At 42.5% G+C, this 26,966-nt stretch overlaps 1 protein-coding gene across 3 annotated transcripts in view; it reads right to left on the bottom strand.

Annotated features, from left to right (window-relative positions):
• The window catches only part of LOC126872429 (uncharacterized), a 186,423-nt gene that overhangs the window by 50,744 nt on the left and 108,713 nt on the right, over positions 1-26,966 (bottom strand). For all 3 annotated transcript variants that reach the window (XM_050632377.1, XM_050632378.1, XM_050632379.1), the window contains one exon: positions 26,008-26,285. In XM_050632377.1, the coding sequence (XP_050488334.1) occupies positions 26,008-26,285 (278 nt within the window). The remainder of the gene's footprint in view (positions 1-26,007; positions 26,286-26,966) is intronic.

The raw sequence follows: 26,966 nt of genomic DNA, 5'->3' as shown, positions 1-26,966 counted from the left end.
CATTCGTATGTAAAACGCGGTATATCTCCTGAAAAATCCTTTGAAAACGATTGAAACTCCGATCATAGCGACGAACCTAACCGCGAGAGGCCGCGACCATCCGAATCTGATCAACGATTACGCACAATCGAGCCAAAGGAACGGGCATACCCATCAAATCGGTTCTTGAAATCCACCTTTCCCCGGGTAATAAGCACCTTTTTCAAGGATCGTGAATCCTTGAAGCCACCTGGTACACCGATTTACCGTCCTTCTATTGCCGTTGGTCGCGGGTTCTCGTCCTAACGCTCCAAGACTCCGAGAGATCTCTCCAAACGGCCCGGGGCGGTGTTCCAGGAAAGGTGAAACTGGGAGGATTTTACAGGAGGATGGTCGAGAGGTGGACGCACGCGCCGGGGGCAACCAGGGGCTCGCACTCTGTAATCACTTTTCCCTCTTTCTCTTCTTCTTCTTCTTCTTCTTCTTTATTCCCTTCCACGTCGTTCGCCACACCGCCTCCTCTTCTTTCTTACAGAAACGCACACGTGTGCTACACACGTAGAGGGGCGAGGGGGAGGGGCGATGGGGCACCGTGTTTCCGTTCACCAAGCATACAGATTTGTGTATGAGTACAGAGTATGCTAATTCCGGACAGACGACCTCTATGCATACGGTTTTGTACGTGTACGTATGCGTGTAGGTGCGTTGGAGGTGTGCACGCGCACGAGACTAACAGAGGATCCTGAAGCTGCACGACACGCTCACGCGTCCCGCTCTGCCAGCCACACATCTGCGTAATTGTCCCCGCCGGCAGCATCCGACCGAACGTTCTGTCCGACATGCGCTTATCGTACAGGTTCGTTCAAAATCGTGCAAGATTTCTCCAAGGGGAAGTTGATGTTCTCGAGCAACAGAAATCTTACGACTCGTAAAAACACAGAAATCATATCGCTCTGATTTAATCGTAGACTCGGATACCCAACGGATAATTTGAGAAACATTGAAAAACTTTTCAGTGTAGATAAGAAGGATAGCGAGATTATGAATAGAGAAGATATGCCGAGAGAACCAACGTAAAAGTTAATCCTCATCTTTTCCACTTCTCGCGCACGCGATAGGATCTTTGATCTATTAAACGCAACATTATCATAAATTCAATGAAACTCGCGTAGGAGTGGTTGTATCGCGTTCTACGGTGGAATCTGTTGCGGAAGATTTATCAGGCTGTTGCGCCCGCATTTATCTAGCCGGATAGTGGATAATTTAGTCCTACGTACGGAGGTGTAATATTCTGATTACATATTGTGATCCGGAGCGTGGGCCGATGGTGGGATGTATCTAATTGATAGTTTCCAACAAATTTACAAGCTACTGAATGGATTGGAGATCGCAGCAGGCAAACGAACGCGATCACCGAGATATCAAACGCTGGGGAATAATCGGCGTTTATTCCAGAAAGCGAGCTACATAAATTTACCCCTTTAAAACGCTAATTTTCGTTCAACGTGGCAGCTAACGAAATTCTTCCGTTGGTTAGTAAGTAAGATCCGAGTTGTTGGTTCGTGAAAGCACACAGTCAATTTCGAAAGCGAAAGTCACGATCGTACAGTAAGAAGGAGAAAGATTTAAAGTTTAAAAATAGACGACAGAAGACAAATGCGCTTTTAATAACTGTGCATTTGCTTAGCAAAATGACGATAGAAACCATTCTAAGATAACAGAATTAATAAATCTCCACAAAATAAAAAGGGAACAATTTTTATAGAAAAATCAACCCCTTCAAACCCTTCGTGCGGCTAGTGGTAAAATCATCTAAAAACAAAGTATCCGAACGCGTGGTCGTTTTTCGTAAAATCCAACTGCCTTTGGTGGAACAGAGAGGAACAGAACCCAAACAATAACTGCCATTCTGTGGACTACCTCTTCGAGTGGTCTGTCCATCGCAAAACCGCCCCCGCTTGATTTAAAAGCTTCCGCAGGACCGGAGCACCTTACCGAGCCGCAGGTATTCCAAACGAGTTTTCGATTCTCGCGAGTATTCCTAAGTATTGGATGTGGGTTGGGTAACTACCAGCCATCCGACGTAGCACACGCTGCCTGCATAAATCCCTTGGAGCTACGTTGGCCCGTTCTTGCGGGTCCCGACGTTTCGATCGCCTCTAGTATTCGTCGGAGAACGGAAGACAGAGAGGAAGACCAGGGTCTAACGATCGATGGTTGCGTGATTTATTTTTGGAAATGGCCGCGTCGACGCGGCGAAGATAACGCCGATGATGATCCAAGAAACGGGGGAGAACGGTGAATCGATACTTTGGCTCGGTGTTTCGTGCCCGGAAGCAACGTCTAGGATCGTTTTGCACATTTTAGCCGCGCCTGAGAACCAGACGAATTCTTCCTTCCTGCCTCTTATACCAGGAAGAAAACTGATATTATCTCTAGCATAGGTTCGAGCCTAGAAGGGATCCTCTATCTATGGCTAACCCGTGGGGATAGAACAACCGAGGAAGACGAAAGAGTCAAGGGCGAATTATGGGTGAAAGTTAATGCATTGTGCTATGTGGATTATGATGGGATCGTTGGGAGGGGTTGATCGGTATTGTGATCGTGTTGATCGTAATTAGAGAAGAAAATAATTTAAGAAGCCAGGGATGTTTTAATCGTATTGGTGTTCGTCTTAAAGAGTCTATCTGTGTTCCAGAACTGTAAGAATTTAATTAATATCGGTATACAGTTGTAGCTCTCAACAATGTGTAGAGCAAAGTATGCACTATGAAATATGCTAAAGAATAACTTGAGAGTTGTTTCTCTCGTATGATCTCACGACACGACATTTGAGAAGATTCAGTGGCATTAGGCTGTCAGTGAACCGAGCCTCGAAACGTCAGACATTATTCATTTCTCACCTCTCAAGTGTAATAAAGCATAATAAAAATCAACCGTATAATAAAAAGAAAAATCTCAGCTATGCTTCGCAAATATTTTTCATTTATTCGCCGACAGCAAATCTTCTCGCCATTCTCATTTCCATGACGAACAACAGCCCAAAGAAATTCAAACTTCTAAATTTATATTCAACTATCTATATCCGAGAGATATTGCTTGACTTTGCAAATGGCCCCAATTTACGAATTAACGATTTAAAATATTTCTAAACGATATCTCCTGCCACGTCCTTATTGAAAATCGTCATCGACATTCCCCGAATTCTATCTCAGCAATTAACGCACATATTTCAAACGTTATTTGCTCCATCTTAGCACCAACGACACGGTCCTCCATCACGATCCGTAATCCTGGCAATTTCGAAAGACAAACGCATCGCGCCACGCCGTTAATCAGGGAAACCTATAAAATCCGCGTCGAAGCCGACTAGGGAGACACGTTTATGCAGTATTAATACCGTTCTCGGCGACGAGGAACAGCGAGAACGGTATAAATTTCCCATAAAATCGCTGCGGCTAATTGAAAAATCTCCGATAGCAATGCATCATCCTCGCTTTCTAAATTATCCTAGCGCGCTCCCTCGCTCCACTCGGCTCGGCTCGCGTGTGCACGAGAAATGACGCATTAACAGGTAACGAGAGACAGCATGATCACGAGCCCACGATCGCGAGCTACGAGACGAGATACAAGGCTGGCCTATGTATGCATCCAGGCAAAGCGCACACGTTCCTGGGCGGCCTGGATCATTCTTCTTTTAGCCCTCTTATACTCATGAGTTTTCGTTCGCGGCGCAACATGTGTTACGATTTCGACATGGTCGGGGGCCCGGCGCTTACCACGCGTTTCTAAATCACGCCGTCGTCGACGCGATTCGTTCTGGTTCTTGCGATACGTCCACAGAAATCGAACCCGCTGCCTCGTCACGATCGTATTCTCGTCGTGTTCGTACTAATGGGATCGAAACGACATCTTCGACAGTATCTGCGGTAAGACAGTGCAACGAAAAAACTGGAGGATACTGCGATCCGTTTGAACGTGTGCGGTTGAGGATTAGTCCAATCTACGTGTACCTGGCAAATTTTCAAATTCGATTTCACAGGGATTCGCATGAGAAAATCTTGCTCTATATCTTCGATTTGTTTTGCCGACTATTCGCTCCTATTCAATCGTGAATCATCAAAAATCACCAATATTTTATTGAAAATTTCTCAAATTGAAATTCAACAGAGATTTTGTTCTATACAATCGAATCGTCTTTTCTGATAGAATTGCTCTCGTGTAAGTTGTATCGCAATTACCGAAACACCATATATTATTGTACATATGAATACGAAATAAATTAAGGTTTCAACATTCATTCATGATCTTTCATCACAAAATGCAAGTTTGCCTCTCGTCAAATAAACGATACTTAAATATTTTAGTAGCAGCGTATCACTTTGGTTCTCGGACGTTTCATGAAAAGTGTAGCAATTTAAAAAATTATAAATTCTACAAACTCGTATCTGTCTGTGTTACCCCATCCTGTCGAAGTTTCTCCAATTTACAATATTCCGGACAGCTATACAACACACACGCAGCTTCGTCTCGCCTACGGTGGTCGTACAATAGATACGAGTAGATACAAAAGAGATACAGACAGCTAGGAGCGGGCAAGATGAAACGGAGAGCATCTCTCGCAGGTCGGTCCGGTTACGTCTGCCAGGGAAAGTGTGCAGCTCTTGCGGCCAATAAATCTTCGGCACACTCGGAGGTGGAGGGCTCCTCGCGTCTATTCGCTTCTCCGCTCGCTTATGACACTTCTGTACTACCAGACTGACGATCATCGCGTTGTTCATGCGACCGTCGCTCGCTTGTCGCGCGCGAAGCTCGCTCGCTCGCGTGATCGCGCGATTGCGACAGAATACGGTGGGGTGGCGCGATTGCGCGACGAACCGGCCATTTGTTAACCCCTTGCACTCGCGTTATTTCTTTCTCAGCTTCTGCATGTGTGTCTGACAATGTATATGCATGTATACAGGGTGTCTCGCGTAATATAAAATTGAACAACTTTTTTTTAAGGTGTAAGGAACATTTTTGTTAGAAATTGAGCATTATAAATTGCCTTGAAACTGTATTATATTTAAATATGCATGATTTTTATGAATCAGAATTTCTTCGTTTCGATTTATGAGAATACTGATGTTATATTTCATAGTTTAAACGCAGCTACGATGTCTGTTGCGGATTTTTTATTATTTCGAGTCATGCAAAGGAAACCGAGATGGCGAATTAAAATGGAATGGGAAACGTGTAACGCGATTTATCAAGCGGTCTTCTTTCGAGACAAAGCAAATTTTGCGCTCGCTATCGTAGCAGAACAACAGAAGGTTAAGTTGCCAAGTGGTCACAAACGATCAGCTCTATGCATAGTCTCACTTTGTCATTAAGCGAATCAGAATGCATTCGCACAATGAGAAATCTGATACGCAATAACAATGCAAATTTGTTTCATCGTACGTAGCTACGTTTACAAGATAGAATGCAATTCGAACGCTTACTATAACTCAGTACTGAGCTCTACCATGACGTGATAAGCTGTGAAACTTTTAAACGTTTGTCGTAATTCGTTCGAACGCAAAAGAATCGAAAATCTTAAAGATACGAATCTTAGAAAAAAGGTAGAAACGAAAAAAGTGTAAAGTATAAATTATATAAATTACGAAATCCTATTCTAAAATTCCTTAGTGGAACTTATACGAGCCACCCTGTATGTGTACATATATAAATACGTCTGCGAAGATCTCCGAAGTACAGAGGAGGTAATGAATGAGATTTATTGTGCGCGTCGATTAGCTGCTCCTCTTGTTTTACGTTTCACTCGCGCGCCCGGCTGTTGGGAAAGCTCGGGTTGGTTTCTTAATCGCGACGCTTTGTGATTTATGTTCTGAGTTTTCGTTTTTTTTTTTTCTTTCTGTTCGTTTCAGACGATGATGTTAACGTAATAATTCGCGAGGTCTTAGGGAACAGGGGCTGCTTCGTTGGGGCTAATTGGAAATTAATGAGAACTACGCCAGGAATGCGTGTTACTTCTTATGACTTTGTGTTGCTGTAGATGTTCTTTTTAGAATGAAATTGTTACATATTATATGTTGAAAGTCGAAGAACTTGAACACTATAAAATGAAAATGATACTGTGCGTCTGTTCAAGCAACGTCGGTGAATTTTCTTTTGGTCAGAGCTGCTAGCACGATTGTGCAATACACAGGAAAGATACAGCAATTTCTGAAACGCTAAAAAATTTCTACCAATCCTAACGATAAATATCAACACGTACTATCGAAGAGTATCAAATTAAACTCGCACGAAAAAGAAGCAATCACGATATTGTACAACCTAACACGAACATCCAATCAAATTTCACCCAATAATAATCCGATTGAAATACCCATTCCCCTATCTGGCTCGGAACTCGCCGTCTAACGACTTCATCTACCACGTTCATCAGAATCAGCCGTTAAATTGATCGTGCAGGCGTCGTTTGTCGCCCGAGCCGTAGCGTTGCATTTATGCAACCGTGCATTTAGATGACGAAAGATAAAGCCACTAAAGGAGCACGAAACGAATGTAATAATCTTGTTAAAATTCCCCCTATAAAAGCAATCGACCACGAGTCAACTAATAAACAGGCGCAAAACCACCTCTCTCGAGCGAAAAATTAACAAGACGGAGATTTATTAAAAATTTCATCGAATAAGAGAAAAAGAAGGGGGAAAAATGGATCAAAGTACGAAATCTCGTGGAATTTCGATTAATTGCAACATTGTGGCTCGCTCACGTTCACGACGTTAGCAGTTCAAAAGGTGAGACCAAGCGAATAAAAGTGGTTGCGTCAGTGTTGGCCGACTGAAAAGATCCATTGTTTCCGCTCTGCGTTCCCGAAAGGAAAAAAGAAAAGTTCGCTTGTGGCTTTATAATTGCCCGGACCTGGCCTCGCTATCTGTGTACGTTTTATCGTTGCAAGTTTATCGGGCCGCGTTATTTCTTCATGGTTCAAGTGGTACGGCCGCACTTATGCAAGCATTACGAATCGAAGTCTCCGCGTTACGAGCGGAAAACAGTCGGCGAAAAAGGTGAAAGAGTCACGATCTCCCTCTCTGCTTTTTTCCCTTTCTTCCTTACGATTTAAAGATCGAGAATATTCCGATCTAATCGCAAGATTTAGGCTCCTTGTTCTCGAGATTTTTATCTAATCAAATTTTTTACTGTTTCCTGTGGAACGTGTACTACAATGAACATCGATAATTCATAATTTTAATAACTAAACTAGTCGGAGCAAATGGAAATATATCTTTGCGATAGCTAAAGAAGGTTATCTCGATTGTATTCAACCGCTCAACTAATCAGCAAGATCTTCGCTATACACTCGTGTTGGCTACTCTTTGAACCATTCGATCTAATAAAGCTACTACAAATCCGAGAAAGGATATCCAACGAGACCAACTGAATGAAACGACTAAGGGAAGTAACAGGTCAAGAGCCAAGCGACTCGAGAAACTTCGTCAAAATCTATCGGGTTAAGAGAAAATGCAAAACCAAGAGAAGTACCGCTGAAGTCCTGACCACAAACGAGTGAAACGAAGTGAAACGGCAACGCAGTAATTTAAAAAAAAAATACCAATCTTCCTCGTTGAAGAACCACCAAAGATCAGATCTTGGACCTTCGCGAAATTGCATTCCCGGGTGACTCTGTCCCCGCAGGATTATAATCGTCTATCTCGAGCGAGCGACGCTCTCTGTTCTGGGTTCTTCGAACCCAGAGCCTCAACAACCGAGCGCAGGTACCGTTCGCCAGGGTCAACACAGGGAGGAGAACCGGAACGGTAACGCCATAGTAGGTGACGTTATTAATTGGTTAATGGGAAGAAAAAGAAGAAACCGAAGAAGGAGGGCCGGTGTGTACGAGGAACAGGAAGAAAGAGGAGCGCGCTTGCTCTCCAGGCTGACCTCAGGCGCCTCCGACGTTGACCAGCCGAGGTCCGGTTGAAAGGAGCGGTCCCTGCTGGATTAATTATCATTACTCTCGTAGAAGGAATGGGATCGTGTGTACCCCACCTAGCTTCACCTTCGCCGTGACTGGCTACCGCGCCCGTGCCACGACCCACTTCTGTTCCTCCGGGTATAATGAGAAGTCCGCTGGCAAGAGGAAGGAAAAGAGAGCACACTGGCCACATCGGGCCATAGAACTGGTCCGACGAAGACGACAACAGTGGCTCATTCTTCTTTTTACGACAGGTTGATGCTGGACGTCGCGGAATCTTTTCGCGGGTTGGTCCAGATATGCGCGACGCGTAAGGGTTTCTTGAGTATTGGGGTGTTGTTGATGGCGAACGCGATGAAATGAAGGGAAATCGGAGGTTCTTGTGGTTGATCGTGGATGGTTCGATGGTTTATAGAATTTTGGTTCACTGGGTCGCGAAACGTAGATGGAAATGTTATAGTTCGGGGAACTTGAAGAGTATTATAGAAACTTTTTATGGTTCTTGTGAAGTCGAGTGATGTGAAATGAATGGGGTAAGAGGAATTTCGAAATCCTACGTCGGATAAATCATTCGCGATTCCTTTGAATAGTCTATCAGAATTTACAATTACCTCCAACTGCTCGATATTACGTATATCCTAAATCTACCTTGTCGTCTGCAAAGCTATATCCCGAATAATCCCAATCAACTGCACCACCCGTTGAAACTGCAATCCTTAACCAAGAAACACAACCTTCGTCCGACGTCATTCCGCAGCAACTAAATCACTTATCCACCTCGTGATCGTCTGCCCGCCGGTTCTCTATATACGAAAACCTTCGGACGATTCTCTTTCTACGTTGTGCGAAGCAATCGAACCGAAAGGTTCCGAGTTCCCTCGGTTCCCTGGCTGACACGCAAAAAAGCAGACGCATTAAGGAAGAAAAGAGCAGCAGAAAGAGTTGACCCTCCTCTTCCTCTCGGGTCTCGTTTCCATCATCGTCTCGTTAAAAGCCATCGATCCCATGCGGTACGGTCCGAACACGCTGGAAATGCGGCAAACGAACAGGCCGCTGCCTTTAAAGGGACTCCAGGAGCCGTCTCCCCCTGTTGGACACGTAGCTGCACGTCGCTCGTCTCCGTCGTATCGAGAGGTATCTGCTCGACCTCGTGGTTGTATCCCCTTCGCGTGTACGCCAGGTTTCAACAACGAAGAACCGAAGCTCTCTTCTCTCGGTCGAACGTCATAGACAGCTGGTATCTTTATCGAATCGATTCGGCTGACAAACTGGAGGATACCGCAAGACGAATAGCCGATCTGCATGAGCTATGGAGTCGTGTGCATTGCGATTAGTCAGCAAGACTCCGAGTCCCCGTGCTCTAATGGGCATCGTTAGCCGTTCACATAAAGGAGAAGGAGAGCGTGTCGGTACGCGCCGGGCTGAGAGAGCAGGCTATCTAACCTAACCTGGACAACGCGTATACCGACTCGGCCTCGTTGATGAACGGGTCCAGAGAGGAGACGTCAACGCGTGTACGTTCCTGCCGATCTACTTGTTCGGGGTGTCCTCGCTAATCGGGTCGTGATCGTCATCTTCGACTACTGCTGCCTAGTCTCAGAACCTTGGGATATGGGAACAGGATCCGCGATATATAGATTGCTACCGTTCGCTATGTCAGATTCAATTGGTGCGATTCTTTTCGTACTACGTTTAGAGGAATTGTTAATGGAGCTTTGGTGAAGGTGTTTTTTAGAATAGTAATAGGTCATGGATTCTATTTTTTTTTTTTTACCTTTTGATTTTGTAACGAAAGATTAAAGTTAAGATCGGACTAAAATCCTATCGCAATCTTCAGGCCATAATTTACACCGTGAGTGTAATTTAGTCCAAGGCAAAGGATTAAATTTTACCTTTGAGTCTACCATCATGCATACATTAGTCCTCCCTGTAAATTAACCAATAATACATCTTCCTTGTAGGTATGTAGCTGGACATGAAACACATTTGAACTAAATAACAGGAAGATCAGAAAATATGGATGAGCACAATATATCTTAGAAATAGTCCAGAATGTGTCTTGCGAAACTTCGATGAGGAAAGTGAAAACATAATTTAAAATACCCGCGAAATGATTGATGAAGATCAACTTCGGAACAATTTCTCTTAATTTCCCTCTCTCTCTCTCTCTCTCTCTCTCTCTACCTATCTATCTATCTCGGCTTATTAAAACCACTATAAAGCGTAATAAAGTTTGTAAAAACAACTTAGAGAAATATTAGAAGTATAACGATATTAAAAGACCACTAATTCGAAAATATCATAAAACGAGGAAGAAAATTTTCAATTTTTCCTTTTAGACGACGAAATGCCGGTTCAAACTCAATTAAACTCGAACCAACGAAGAAACTCGTGCCATTTAAGAGCGATGGTTAATGATCGTGTTGCAAGTACAACCCGGAGAAAGGCGAAAATAGTTTACCAGAGGGGATCGACGCACGATTTTACTTCCGTGACGATGATCGACGTAGATCAACTGGGACGATGAGATGAAAATGCCACGTGGAAGTGACGCCCCCGCGGGCAACGATTTCTATGCGCTACGATGTTACAAAGTAGATTCTTAAGCAAACTGAAGGTTTACGTGGTATTAATACGGGTCACAAATTATTATGAAATGTAGCTTATTGAATTGCATAGAGCGGCAGATTTCATCTACTGCGATAGTTCGTGTCATAAATTCTTATCTCCGTAATAAAACTACACTGTTATATAAATGTAATTGAACTGTTTGATGCAGAAAGAAAACTGGGAAATAATACTATGGGTTAATAATAATAATAATAATATTTTTGAGATGAAAGTCAACGAATCTACATTTCGAATTGAAATAAATTCCCATTAAGATTTCCACTGTTTAATTAAAAAGCAAAGGGAAGAAAAAAGAACAATTATTTATTCCAAACCATCCCCTCTCCGACAAAGCCCAACATCTTTAGATCTTTCAATCAAAATCCAATTCATCAGTCATCTATTGTACAATCGTTTCTTCAAAAAGAAGAAAAACGACGAAGAAGCTGCGAGAGGAGCACGAGGAAGAGGCTAACAAGAAAAACGAGCATGACGTAACCGTCGGCAACCCAGATCTGTCACCCGAGAAAGAGACGAGGGAGGATCAGCCTCTCGTAAGAGGACGAAGGGAGAAGACGGGAGAACCACGAGTGCTGGCCATTCATCAGACCTGCGACTGGATGAGAGTGTATATCGAGAGAGAGTAGAACAGGTCACCGAAGAAGCATCGTCGAAGAGATCGAGGATTGGAGAGGAAGACGGTGGAAAAAACAGAGTCTAAAACGACCGGCGTCGTCTCGTGATCTCGGGTCTCATCATCGTCGCGCAATCGTTTCAACCGAAGGAAGTACACGGTCTATACGCGCCAGGCTTCGCCGCGTTTTCTAATCATCTCTAAATGATAACGAGATACGTGTAGAACGAGACGAGGAATCTATCTGAGGAAAATAGGCATAGGTGTGTCTATTACTGCCGCGTGCCACTGAAGGAAACTGGAGACGTCTCCCCTGAGGTAGAGAACACGCGAACTTTGGGCCACGCTTGCAGTATACGCTACTGGAAATATTTATTACAACGCTCGAATATTAAATATTTTACCGAAAACTCTAAACCGCGGATTCTTTTCGAATTTTTCAAAAAGTATAAATTTTCGGATTGATAATGAATTAAGTATCAATTACGAACAACCACCCAACCACCAGCATCGTAACGATCAGTTTGCTTTAAGTATTTTGTACATTTTTGCATGTTATGAACGTTTCACTGTATCTAGCATTATGTTTCCTTTACTGTTATAATATTAAGATGTATGAAAAAGTAATTGTCGAAGTTTTAGTACATACCGTGCAGTAAACTACGATTTCCGGTAAGTAGTAAAACTGGAAGTCTTTACTTCAACGTAGGTGTGCATATTTGTGGCGGAATTCTTTTTATTATAGGACATAACATGTTGCGAATAAGGAAGAAAGGTTCATTCAGGAATATAGTAAAGATAAAACTAAAAGGATTTTCATATTTCTGACATTAGGCGAAAGAATACAGCGTATTACCGGCAACATCAAATTATCAAACTTCATTATCAAACAGTAAATGTAATAAAGGTATTTTTGAAGATGAAAGTGCTGCTATCGACATACCGTAGCTCGAAAATTAGTCATCAATACCCCAAGATATATGAAAGAGGAAAGAACTAAGAATAACTTGTAGTTTATTATTCTTTACTTTAAAGACTCGAAGCTAATCTCGTCGTTTTCCCTTTAACAAATTTTCTCAAGCAAACTGCTCGCTCCATAGATGAAGGTAACTCGACCACTCTACTGGCCACTCTTTGATCTCAAATATTCGCCAAAGGAAAAAGGTCAAGATCCAAACAGCAGCTGAGAAGCTGCATCTAAAAGGATACAGATATCTGTGCTACTATTTCAAGTAAGCGTCCGCAGTAACTTAATCTGAAGCATGCACCAACAAACCGGCGAGTATACTCGCCGTGGAGAGATGGGACTGGTAGATGTTTAGGGTAAGAGAACCGCGACAAAGAATTTCATGAAAGCAAGAGCGTGCATCTGTGCGCTACTGTGCAATGCAAGGACGTTCCTTTTAAGGATGGAGCCCACTGTTTTATGCACATGTTTCTACAATGGTGCACCAGTTTAATGCTGATACCAGCCGATGCACTCACTTCCTACTGCAAACTGCACGCTGGATTGTTCTCTAAACACGTGTCGTGCAATATTATCGAGTCGTGGGTCTGCACATGTTTATTTGCCTGCGAGGGATAAACGCGACTTTTTAAGCCAGCTGCGAAAACGTAGAAAATCGAAAATTCTGTCATTTAATATATTCTATATATGTTATCGTATACGCCGCATTCTATCGTCCCATATAAGAAGATTAATGTTTACGTCGAATTTAATTATCAAATATAATTTGAGAAAAATTATTTCAATATTGCTATTAATTTTGTTTAATATCACGTAGCTTAGTTATTCTTTATCTTCCAACTGCGCGACGAGATATCTCGATTTTTTTAAACAAACCAAACTTTCACCAAATCTTTCATCCACTTTCGATCATATTTTTCTCTATGAGGAAATAAACTTTAAACAAGACACGATCAACCAATGAAACGGTGGATCAATCGACGATCCTCTTGCTTTCATCGACCGAAACAGAAGTCGCTTTCCCCGTTTTATCAGTTGTCTGAAGCGCGATACATCGATCGCAGAAAGTAATTACCGCGATCAGGCTCACGGAACGACAGATCTACCAACACCTAAATAGGAGAGCCGGCGAATTCCGCGGCACGACTTGTGACACCGACGTGGAAAAGGTTAACAAGCTGCACAGATATTCGGATCAGAAATTATGGTAAAATCGAACCAGTCCGGAGGAGAACCTGTTGCCGTGTCTAAGATCGAGAAGTCGATAAGACTTCGAAAGCGGAGGTGGAATCTCGCCCGCGGTGTAATTAAGCATTGACCTATAACGAGCTATAATTAGTTATGTCCCAACGAGCCGGATAGGAATCGGTCGATAAACTGGCCGATATCGTCCAGACACTAACGCTTCCGTCACAGTAAATTTGTGAAAATCAGCTGTAGTTAATTATGCTGGTCGTGAGATCGAGCGAACGATGAAGCTATTACAGATTTTATTGTTTCGACAAAGCAGTTTAATATTACGCAACTAAGCAACGTTTGGCTAATTTCGTTAAACGTTTACTTCTGAAGAATTATTAATTTAAATACTCTAAATGCTACTACCTTTTATTGAATGTTCCACTACTAAAATAGAAACGTATAGCCATCTCTTACAATCAGAAGAGAGGGAAAAGTTCTGAAGCAACATTTCGTATCTTTGAATTAATGAAATTAATAAGTTATAGCTACTATTTCATTAGCAAATCATCAGCAACGCTTAATTTCACCAAAGCTGTCCACTAATTTCAGTCGCTACCATTGTAAACTATAATTACCAATGGGATTATCAATAAACTTTAACTACCCAACGATACCGGTGAATGCTATTAGGTTTACAGTTTCATCAAAAGAACGCGGAAAGGCGTAATAAGAGCACAGAAACCTAGAACGCGCAATTAGGCTAGCATAACTGTCTGAACTCGATCGACAGTTGCAACGAGCATTGGCTCTGACCATTCTAGAACCAGTTTAGGTAGCCGAGCACGTTGATCAATCACTTTTAAGAACGTATACAATGAATCTGATAAGAGGGGGCGCTGGTTTTTAGTTAGTCCTGGTAAGAGGATAAAACTCGAAGCACGAAGACAGGACTTCGTGTAATTCATTTTGTCGGATCTTAATGATGTATTAGCGCGATGAATCTGATAGCAGGTGATGAATCGTTTCCAACTAGTTTATTGAAGTTTTGGACCGGTCCTCGATCATTAGTGGAAACAGGACTAACTCAATTTAAGCTTCAACATGCTATACAAATGATCGCACGTTTCAAGTTGTTAGTTTCGCGGGGAAAAAATCCAAGATACTTACTACTTGCTTCATTCTAATTGGATGTTTAGTTATGAAGTATATTTATGTGGTTGAATAGACAGAGACATTAATTTCTTCTCTAAAATCTAATATCTTAAAATTATCCTCATCTGTTCGCTTTTAACTTTCCATCTATCAAATTGAAATTCTATCGTCCATGGAAAATATTCCTCCAAAAATCGTGAACGTAACTGCGAATCATTTCCACTTCACCGAGTCACCTCTCGAATCAATTTACCCTAAATTTCTCCACGAAACACATTTTCCTTCGATCTTAACCACAAAGAGGTCGATACGCGCGCATGTTCAACGTGTGTTCGATCAACGATGTTCCTCGTCGAATCTCATTCGACTTTGTCAATGCTGGAACGCTAACAAGGGACCGATGGATCGACGGTAGCCGGAAGAAGTGCTCACCGGTGTTGGTCGAAGAAGGGCAACGAGAATTATAGCGAAAGACAGCCAGTGGAACCAATAAGACGTTGATTGCAGCTCCGGGCACGGTAACCGGCTGTCGATATAGGAAACTCGCGCGTGTGCCTCGTATACACGTACGTGTGTCACGACCCTTCTCTCTCTTTCTTTTCTCCTGTTCCCCTTTTCACTCGCCACCACGTATATGTAATATGTAGCTCTTTCTTCTTAGTCTCGTTGTGTTACAGGGGCCCGGCCACGAGATGCGGGTTAAGCCTTAACTAGTCGAGAATATGTGGTAACCCGACGTTTAAGCCGGGGGCTTATTGAACCGCCACGTAGGAAACGTGAGTGATGGCCCCAGGCTGGATCATATCGATCCTCGCGAGGAGAAAACCCGAGCAAAAATTGGCGGGCATACGTGGTCTTCAGAGCCGGTGCTCGTAATTGGAAACGTCGACGACACCTTCTTCACCGGTTTTCGATCGTAGCCAAAGCGTTTCGAACTACCAGGATCTTTCGTTCAGCGATAGTTTAGCGACGAGAGGTTCGAAGAGACTTGAAGTCGGCTAAGAAAAGAAATCAAAGAATCAGGAACTCTGTGACCTATAACTGATATCTTTCCCGATTATAAAGTAGTATACGAAGGATTCCATTAGCACGTCCCCGATTTAAAAGGATTTCCTTCGAGAACTTGTTTCAAATTAACGACACTTTTATCGAAGAATTTTATTATACGTAAAAGTTAACACCTTTATCGAGTGCTTCAACTTTTCAGGATCCTCAAAGAATTAAGAAACTTCGTTTTATCTCGGAACTCGTTACTTCGCTCGCTATATATCTCAGTTTCTAAAAATTAAAAAAAAGAAAAAAAAATGAGAAAAATATCGAGATAGCAGAATGGAGAACAACGAATGCAAATACCTAATTAAACGTCAGCGTCGTTCCCGATTTCGACATTCATTACGTCACAACGTTCCATGGTAGACGGTATTATCGCCGAATTCCCACAGCCGGCTGAAAAAGTCCGATAAACCGAGTAACATTGAACGCGTTCGCTTTCTACCAAACGCCATTAATCACAGAGCGAGGGGACAGGTATCGAATCGATCCATGAAAAACGCGCTGTTCCCAACTCGTTTTATCACCTATGTCCTATTGGACACGCGACGTCTCGCGAGAAAGAGCGATGAGAAAGAAAGAAGTTCGATCCAACTGGCTATCTTTCATTATCATAATGAACCCGTGTAAATAGCCACCGGTTAACGTCCCTCTAATTACACCTACGTTCAATTAACATATCAAGAGACATTTTCATCTGGAAATGACAGAACACGAATGCTACTGAAAGCAGTATCCAGCGTTTTATCGCCGCTACACGTTTCTAAACGTACGGTAGCGATCTGTCAGTCGAAGAAAAACGGTCTGGCCGGGGCTTGACTACATATCGGCTTGCATACATCTACCTACGTGCCTCTGTATGAATTTCTCTTTCTCCGCGCTTGCACGAGGACGGACAGAGATACCGTCTGTTTATGTGTATATTCCAGTGTAAATCAGAGTGTACACGATGTTGGTCTCGATTCCTTCCTCTGCAAAATGGTTACAGACCTTTTAATTCAAGCTGCTGGACAATCGGGGCAACTGGTTTCGCTGGCTTGTGTCAAAATTAGGGGTTCGGAGTACGCGAGCCAGAACGTATTGGCAATTGCACGCTTTTCGAGTAAAGAGAGTGACACGTGAGTGCGTATTGGAGTTACGGAAATTTAGTGGAGTTGACAGAAGGAACTGAGAATTCTGGAATTATGGATTTTCAAACGAGGGATGTGACGTGCAACGTTTCTGGATTAATGAAATTTAGCGAAACCAAGACTAGACAATAGGGAATTTCGAACTAGCGTGCTTACGATTAAGAGCAATGACGCGTGTAAATTTTTTCGAGTTATGTAAGTGTAATATAACATAGCAATTCCTTCCAATTAGCCTCCAAAATAGAAGAATAAGAAAGATCGAACAATAACGATAATCTGTAACATTTTATAATACAAAACACTTTGCCAAGCAATTCTTCCTTATCCGCACTATCGCTAGCAAGAATCCAGTTATATAAGGACCAGTTCCGTTAATAAATAGGCCAACAGAAGCCCGATTATGACTCACCCTATACAAATGCCTACGTATGTATGTACATACACGTGCAAACATTCTCTTTCGCGATAATTCGAAAAAAAAGTGCCAGGTTCTACCCATTGACGTATTAGCTGCACCATTACCATATAAACTCACACGATCGGCTTCGTACGGTCGTTTCACCGTTCGCGTTTTGCCACCGATGTGTTCGTGTAATTACACGCACGCAGCGTCAAGGAGAAAGCGCGCACGTGGCCCTCCGGTTAATTAGCTTTCCGAACGATTAGCCAGACAGCGACCACGTGTCCAGTCATTAAATCGATCCTTGAATCGCGAGGATTCCATGAAAACCTCTTGGCTATGGAATAAATCGCTACTTTCTAAGTCGCGATTTGCATCAGGCCACATCGCGATCCACAGCGATCCTGTCGTGCTTATCGACCTCGGATAGAGTCGTAAGTTTCTGAGTCGATCGAGTAACTGTTTCTATCGACAACACGGCTCACTTGAATTTTGATAAGAAACTTCGTTGTGTTCGGATAACAGAGAGATTTTTACGAAAAATTGCCAGACCCGTGTTACCGTTTATCGCGAGATGTTAAGTTGTGCGAAGGCGAAGAAGACGAAGAAACACGGACTAGCTTAATCGAAATCGTTCCGTCGAAGATTTCAATTTTAAGTTACTCAAATTTTCGAATCGCCGCCTTTTCGAATAATCACGTTCCCGAATTTTTCTAAGCTTCGAAGCTTCTAAATTAAAAATTCACCATTAACCAACTTATCTCGAACCAAAGGTTATGCTATCGTTCGAATGCAATTCACCAATAACTTGAATTTCTTTGTATTTCTTTGCAGCACCTCTGATATAATTTCATTGATAACAAACTTCTCTTCGCAATACATCTGTCTATTATCGTCGAACGAATTAAAAGATAGTACAGCGAACGTCCCGTTGAAATTTCCAAAATCATAAATTCTGAAAGTATCCTAAATATCCGCGATACTCGAGACTTCAATAACTATTACTAAAGAGCGGTGTGCGTGGAGGTAACGAGCTCGGTTTCATCGTTCATCATCCGAATCCTCTCGCGGCGAGATGCCACGGGGAATCGCGCCAATAAATCGTCTGCAACGAATCGCGGCAGAAGATCCGCGCGTAGGTTCGCGACAAGTCAAACAAAGAGGCTCCTCGTCGCTGGCTAGTCGACGTGGGGCCTAAAGGCGGCTGATTTATACGTTAGCCGACGCGTGTCCGTGTATACGTATAAAGGTAACGTACTACAAGATCTTCAATTACACAAGACTTTTCCAGCGTAACGACCGCGAACGCGAAACCCTTTTCATCTCTCGGGGAGCGCTAACAACGAGCGAGATCCTCCGCGTTCGAACAATCCCGCTCGATGGATGGCTCTCTTCCTAACCGAGACGTTGGCTACCCGACTGCTATCGATACTGGCTCCAGTAAAGATGGATAGAAGGGACGAAGAGGTATATACGCTCGCTGACAAAAGTTAAGAAACATAGTGATTGCTTGAAAATTATATATATTTACAAGTATACATATTTTTTATCTTTCGAGGTACATTGGTTGGAATTAAAAATACCATAAAGAGATTACAGTCCACGCGTAAGCGTACAATATCTTTTAACGTTAACTGTCTAAAACGATCAGTGAAATTTAACGGTGATAACGCGCTGGCGTGGAGTTTTTCACGCGGAACGGTCCTGGTTCGCTAAGACAAATAAAAGAAACTACGCGTAGATTCGTGTATCGGGATATTTCACAAACTCGCGCGTTTCCGTTCACAAACGAGGAAATGCCAACAGAGCGATCGTTTCAACACGATAAAGATCCGAAAAATTCCTCTAAAGGAATTTAGACGTTTCTTCTGGAACAGAATGTTAATGTAATTGAGTGACCAAATCAATCTCACGACTTCAACTCGATCGAACATTTGTGAGATTACGCCAGACGTCAAAAATGTCAAATTCAAGGGTCATTCGACGTGCTACTACATTATTTTTTATTTAGTTCTTCTTAAAAGTAGATATATAATGCAAACAAAGCGTGTTTCTTAATAATAACTCTGTTATCAATGTAGAGAAAAATGTCAAACGAGGGAGACGAATGATAGAATTAGAACATAGAGCAGCATTACGTTCTTTTTATATAAGCGCAATAATACATGTGCGTTCGACAATTACGCTATATTAAAAGACCGAAGAAGATCTCGATTTTTATCCAACAAATTCGCGCTTAAATATTCCTTCAGACACTACGTGTAATAGCGATTCGTAAAAAGATTACTTCCCGTAGGCAACGTAAACCAAAGCCAATCAGCCAAATCAACCTTTCACATACCAAAAAGACCGACCAACCGTCTAAAAGGAGCAACTCAAAAGACGGGAAGAAATCCAGCTGAACACGAAGGAAAAAGGAAAGAAGAGGTTAATACGTAGATTCAGAGCGGACTTTCTAACGATTCGGCGCGGAGCGTGATGTGACCCGGGTCGACCTCTCGTTTCTCGATGCAGAGGTAACGCGTAAGCGGTGCGCTTCTCGCGGCTAAGCCTGTCGGACGTCGTTCAATTAATCATTAATAGGCGATAATATTCATCCGGGGATCGCGCGTCGATCACGAACCGAGCGTGTCGAATGATCTTCTAGAAAGAGAGACGCGTCAAAATCGTTCCAGATCGAGGAGGCAACCGTTAGATCGTTCGCCTGGCTTCTCTTCTTCGTGAATCTGGGCTTCCTCGTTACATCGAATCTACGATTTACGACGAGGTACGCGTATAACCACTGCACGACGTAACACGACTACGTCGGGATAATTGCACGGCACGCAGATGTGTCTGACGGTTCGACATTTTTGGAGCGGCGCACGCGGAATCGGTGATGAACGATTTGCATGTTGGGCGAGATGCGGAGGATGAGGTGCGCGGCTTTCTACCTCGTTTTGCTCGCGCTTTAAATAGATCTGCGTAAGCGGTCGCTGGGGCGAAGCTTTTTCAAGAGGATCGAGCGAAAGCGGAGCAACCAGAGCCGAGGAAACCAACGGATTTCTAAAACCGGGAAGAATCATGCGTTCGATGCATGCTATCTCGTCGTGTCAGCTTCTCCGTTTCTATACGAGTCGATGTAAGATCGCGCGCTATCATTTGAAATTTTGCAGACGCTTCGTCCTCTTGTAGATTTTCGCGATTGTTAGTAGACGAGCATTCAGTTTGTTTTTAAATTGCACGTATCTTTGAATCTTATATATTTTGACAAATCACACGGTATAGGTATTGAAATGTTGGAAATTCCTAAATATATCTACGGTTAACTAAAATATCTAAAACAAACCCGTGATCTTATTCGCACAATCGACACATTTAAGAGATAAACGACGTTCATACTTCTCTCTCGCGGAAGAATCTTGGCAGTTTGCCCATTCGATCAGAACAAAGGTGTGGAATGGTCTACAAGCGAGGCACACACGAGGCCGATAAAACGCGAGCGAAAACGTACGGAGGAGTTTGCACGAAGAGGATGCGTGGGACGTGAAGACACGATATCCTCTCGTGTGCCACATCACGAAAGACGTACGAACCGATTCGATTCGCATTCATGACTTTCTAACGACCTGGGACCAAGTGTCTTTCGCCTCTTTTGCGCGTCAGTGCACACACGAGGGACACGTTCCTCGAGGATGCTTCAATGTGGCCACTTTAAAAACACTTCTTCCCTCTCGCTCTTTACAGGTCCCGAAACACGTTCAGTTCCTTATGAGTTTCTTATATCGAGACTCGAACGCCTCTTGTTAGCGTAAATTACGTCTCGCCTGCTTATCGTCTCTCTATACTCTTTCCTTTTTCGCTCGTGATTCCACTGCTAAATGGTTGTATCAAAGACGAGGTGAAATTCAGATGTTTTACTTTGCGGTTTATGGCGAATTACGGACGGTTTTCGGCGGTTATGGGGAACAGGAAGAGGGAGAGGTAATCATCCTTTATTCGCGGTTACTGCTTCTAATTTGGCGAAGTATAGCGCGCAGTGTGAAGATTCTCTGCGAGAAACCGTTTAAGCGATTTGCCTCGGATCAAGATTTTTGTAAGTTAGCCCTTTTTCCTGAAAAAGTTCCCCCGTTAATCAACCTTTAAACTACATTATTTCAAAATTCTGTCACCGTTCCTGTCATTTCTGGTACAAAAAGAAGCTGTCAAAATCGAAAAATATCTATTAGACAAAAGAACGATCGATTTGAAGGCGAAACAACGTGCAAAATCTCGAAGCAGGTATCATTAACAGGCAATTAAAAAGCTCTTCTCTTAACGTATACCTATTCGAGCGATCATAAATCGCGAGTGCCAAACGCGCCGCGATAATTAGGTACGCAGTCCTCGTGGCAATTATTTACATTTCCCGACGATTCAGTTTCTCGCCGCGTTCGCTTTGGCGTTTCTCGTTCTCGTTCGAACGAAAGTGAGCGTATATACGTGGTCGCGCCACTATTCCAGATCTAGATAAGGATCGACGCTATAATTCCAACCGGGGATCTCTACCGAACGATCTACTCTCACCGTTGATCAGACCCGCTCGCGGTATCCTTTATAAGATAATCTCGAGATGCCGCGACGCGGCTCGCTATTTACGAACTGGGGGAATCTTGTAAATCGTACGTTCGTGCTTCCACTATCTACTATTCGTCACGAGAACCTGGTCCCGCCTCCGTCGTCGATCACAAGTGAACTTTTGCCAACGTTTTTCGAGGCAGTTTCAACGAAACCGTACGCGAACACAAGCTGTACGCGATCTATCATGCTTTTTTCGAGCGGATTTATGATGTGATAAATTGCTCGGTTCGATATCCGCGCCGATTATTGCACAGGTTTTGTGTTCCCTCGTTGCTCGCCTTGTAGATCCCAGCAGAATTCTGCGTGTACTTTCTTGATGTGTACGATGATTTATGGACCTTACAGGGTATATCGTTCTAAATTTTGTGGGAAACTTGTATTTATTTAGATATTGCTAACGTTCCGGGTTAAAAATTGTTTCCTCGTCGAGCTTGATGTGTACATATTAGGTTCTACTGCTGAGTAATATCTGGCAAGTTTATAGAGCAACATGACTCGGTTACTCGTTTCGAGATTCGCGTGGAAATGGTTTTGTGGCAACGGTATCGGCAATTTCACATTGAATAATAGCATTAGTTTAGAAACCCTCTGGATATTATATTTTATATTTAAAACTCTACAAATCTTCTAGAGGATTTAATATTAGAGAAGTGAAAATACAATTACATAAAGTAATTCATTGCGCTAATTATTCAAAGAAACGGAGGATCTGCAATGATTTCGATCAACATCTAGGCACAGAAGAAGAAATAGCCACCGAAAACCCTCAGAAATTCGCGACTCATTCGCTGCGAACGAAATCAAAGGACGTAGAAAGAGAAGGTCTTGATCGAAGCGTATACTTTACATACATTCGTATTTGATCCCTCGTCATTCTCGAATCGGTTGGGATGGTTGATCGAAATACTCGATGTCTTCCCCTTTTGAATCCAGTGTTCATGAATATGCATGTCTAGATGGGTGCCCGCGCAAAAATTTACGGCCCTGACAGGCTGACGTTTCGAGGACCGGCAAACGAGGCCTGATACTCGTGGATATAATCGGGACTGGCAGCCCTCGAGGAACCACGTTACGCCTCGAAATCGGGCCGAATCGTTCGACCGTGTTTTCAGAACGTCATACGGAGATGCTGTGAGAGGTTTCTTGTTCTCGATGGAATCGACCGTGTTATCGGAAGGGGCGCCACATCGCGCTGGATAAACACACGCCGAGGATTCGAAGAATCGACGCTTTCGAATTTTTCGGATGCTCCGGATGAAGAAACACTTTCGTGTTTTTATTGAAAATAGACGCGAGTTGAGACGTCGTGGAGACGGTAATCGATGAACGATGGTTATAGTTTTTTTTACTTCAGCCAATGTTTTCTTTTTCCTTTGACGAAAAGAGATGAAGCGTGGTTGTTCTTTTGGTAGACAGTGGAATGGATCGTTGTAATAGGTAAAAGTAAAAAAAAAAAAAAAAAATAGAGAGATTTGTTCGTTCGAATTCTACAAGAATTCATTGGTACAAAAATATGTACAAAGCTAATGTTACACGTGTAACCAATTTGTTTCTCCTCGATAGAGATCAGAATGCAAAGAGAGAAAAAAGGAAAGAAAAAGAGAGGGACGAATGTCTTTTATACTAATTGCAACGAAAGAATTCACGGCGATCGAATCACGAAGAATCCTTTTGACGTTTGACAATTTTGAGTGGTCAATGTGACAGGTTAATAACTTCGTTCGGAGAAAGCAGAGCCCGAGAGAAGTGGAAGAAACAAGCTCGTGACACGGTGAGCCTTAGTAAGAATACCAGCTCATGCTAACGAGCTCGGTAACGCTTAATTGTCCGGGATTAATCAATTTGCCCGTACCGCTATCAGATCCATAATTATAGCGTCGGGTTTAAGCTCTAATTATAAAACAATCCATCGTGTCTTTGACGATGATCGAGCAGGATACTCGGTTGAATGAATATCGCACTTACGCGATTAAAATCAGACACGGTTCACAAAAACGTGGTTTGAACCGGTTGCGTGACACCATGAAGGATTACTAGAGTCGAATGAAAAGGAATGAAAGGACGCGGCAGATTCTCATTCAGGGTTTAAAAATGCCAATGAAAAAAAAGAATTACAAAGACAAAAATAATTACAGAAAGAAGTGTTCGAAGAGACGAAGAGCATTATGATAGATACGATGTTAATTCCTTATTGTCGGACATGGTCGTTTGTTCGAGAGAATATCGGATTATTCTAGGAGTGATTGCGTAATTTAGAAATCTATTGACGTTGTAAACGGATGTATAAATTACCGCGGTTATTGCTATATTAATTCAAATGTTAATTTATTCTATTTCCAAGTTATTAAAGTTATTAAGTTATTACATTATTATCTTATTAAAGAAAAATTATTAGAAAAGATTGATGTTAGAACGATAAAGGAAACTACGTATCTCTCTGTGAGTAAAATATGGACTTCGAAGTAACGGTGTATTTCTGCCTTTTTCAATGAACTGGCGAAGTAGAATTATGCGTGTGTAAACGTTGCTTGCAAAATTCCCAGCAATAGCATCGTTAAAGGATCAAATAATACCGAAACGATAAAAATCTCGAACTTAATTTCATAATTCTAAATTTACAATAGTGAAACGTTCTATTCGCAAAGAAATATCCGCATATACATATATCTTCATCGTTATCTAACAGTCTAACCCTGCAGCGCTCCTAAATTCAAATACACGTCTCGTCCTCTCAAACTTCAACTTCACCCTTTCACTCGATTCTATTCCCCTCGACATCCTGCAACCACTCGTATTTTCACTAAGCGTCGGCTAACGATCAAACAAACGAGCGCACTAATACTCGAACAGGGTGTCGAAGCAGCTTTCCAGAAGAGACAACTTTTCCCCGTTCCATCGAATCTGCCACGTGAAAAGACAACAAAAACGAGCGAACACCGCCAACGATTACGAATAACTTCACGTTCGCAGCGGAATGTTCGCCCGGGGATAGAAGAGAGTGAAAGAGAGAGAGAAAAAGAGAGAGAGAGAGAGTTACAGCTCTCGTGGCGAAAAAGGGGGAGAAAGTGCGGACGCGAGAGATCAGAGAGGGGTGCAGGGTCGATTCTAGCTTCGAGGGGTCATTATAGAGCTCTCCTAACCGGAGAACAGCCATCTCTTTGGTCGATGCCAGCCAGACTGTCCGGATTGACTGATGTTAGGTCATTCAGAGCTTCCTAGACCTCCTCCGGTTGCCTCATCGACGTGACGACGTGGAAGTCGAGAGAGGAGGCTGCTCTCGAGGCTCAAACGATATTGCACTGCGGATCTCGATACGCCTCATTACGCCAACCACTTTCAAAAGCAATTAAAACTGCCACGTTCTCCAAACTACCACGTTCATTTGTTCCAGCTATTCTCGCTGTCGTCGGTCATTTGCTCGAGTTTCGCGATTTCAACAACCCACGCGTTTTTCTGCCAATCGTTTGGTATTTCCTCGGTGTTTCGCGAGACACCGCGAGCATAGAGAGAAATTTCTCGGTGAAATCGGAGCGACGCCGAAGCAATTAAAAGCGTAGCCTTTGGTGACCCGTTCTTTTCATTATGATCACCGAGTACGATAGCATCGAGCAAGTCGTAATGGGCGGTTAAGGTTTAAAATATAGAGTAATTGATGGATGTTTGAGTAGCAATACCAGGAATTGTCGTGTCAATCTCGTTTTTAAGTGCATAGCTAATGAACTAATAAACCGTCGTTATTAACCCTTCGTCTTACGATCACTTTTACGACTACATTAAATTTAAAGCAAACTGTTTTCAGAAATAAAACCACAAGTAATATATATTTCCATGTTCGGCAGCTCGTTAAACGTCAATGCTAATGAATCAAATTTTCTTTATTAATATCTTTCGTTCTAACGGCTCCAATTATCATTATTTCGTGTCAGATATCTACCTTCTAATCGTAAATCAAATCGAATGATAACTTCTAAAAAATACGAAATATATATGCCGCAAACTTTCCTTTAAATCGCGGACGATTATCATGACCGATCATCTAGATAAATCGCAACCAAAGTCTTCCTTTCCTGACGCGAATAAAACAGACTGACCCAACCTCCACTGACAATTTCGCGCTAAAAAAGCCTAACCTCGATTGGTTCACCTCTGTCATCACGGTGCAAAGTTTTCCCAGCGCCCGTGGCGCTTCTTATGAAACTTGGCAAACACTAGGCACCGCGTTTATTTGCCGTAGTAAATGTCGCAATCGCCATTTGCCATATTTACGGTTCTACTGTGCAGTTTCGAGAATAGAAAAATCCCCAAAACGAGCTAAGAAAATGTAAATACGTTTAAATGACTTACCTGTGCGTACTCTGCGCAAATATCGATCGACGATACGTAATTGACGACGTCCTCGATGGTCCATCGATTGACAGCTTGTCCATCACCGCAGGGCATGTGACCACATAGGGATGGACACCTGACTGGGGGTGGTGTGGTAGGCCGAGGGGTTGGTTTCGGCTTCGGAGAAACGCTTCCCGATCTCCTGGTTTCCGTCCTCTGCCTCTTCCGCGGAGCAAAGCCACCTGGACTCGAGAGATCCAGAGGACTCGTTACACCCGCGTCTCTTTTGTTCGCACCTGATTAAAGATAATTCACTTATCATTACGCGGTACTCGCTATCTAAGAGTATACTTTGTTGTTTATTCACACGCGAAAGACTTTTGTAAACGAATAGTTTAGAACGTTTAAAATAAAAAAGTTTGAGTTCCCTAAGACAAGATAATCGGTTTTAATCTACAAACGCATATTACTTTTATCGTGTGTGTGTGTGTGTTTGTTGTATTATAAAAAATAGGTGTAGCTCTCCTGAAACCATTCGCTTCCTATCTGAATTACATTTTTATAGAACACACAAGGTGCGAGTATTTTGCATTTATAAATTAAAACCGGTCGCATGATATCTCATTCGATAGAATTTCACTATTGAAGATTTTGGGAATTTGATTCGAACAGCCTCTTGCAGTTTATATTTAAAACGATTATAGTTATATATTTGCATTATATTGTTATATATTTGATTTCTAACATTTCAAGGTTGGCATTAGAGAAAATGTTTTATTCTGTATTTTCTTCTCTTTCGTTTTTGTTATCCTATAACTTGCTTCACGTAGTAAATAATTGATACTTTAGTACAGTGTTTCAGTAAACGATGTGTAAAGTTAGAATTTACATCTGTTTTTAACTTTTGTGTCGAGCAACAGTAAGATAATGTCAATGCTAGCTAAAAATCTACTCACGAATTAAAAGAAGACTTCGCT

The sequence above is a fragment of the Bombus huntii genome, chromosome 13 (genome assembly GCF_024542735.1).
Source record: "Bombus huntii isolate Logan2020A chromosome 13, iyBomHunt1.1, whole genome shotgun sequence".
Taxonomy (NCBI): Eukaryota; Metazoa; Arthropoda; class Insecta; order Hymenoptera; family Apidae; genus Bombus; species Bombus huntii.
The sequence above is the reverse complement of the archived record's forward strand: the minus strand, read 5'-3'. Positions and strand labels throughout refer to the sequence as shown.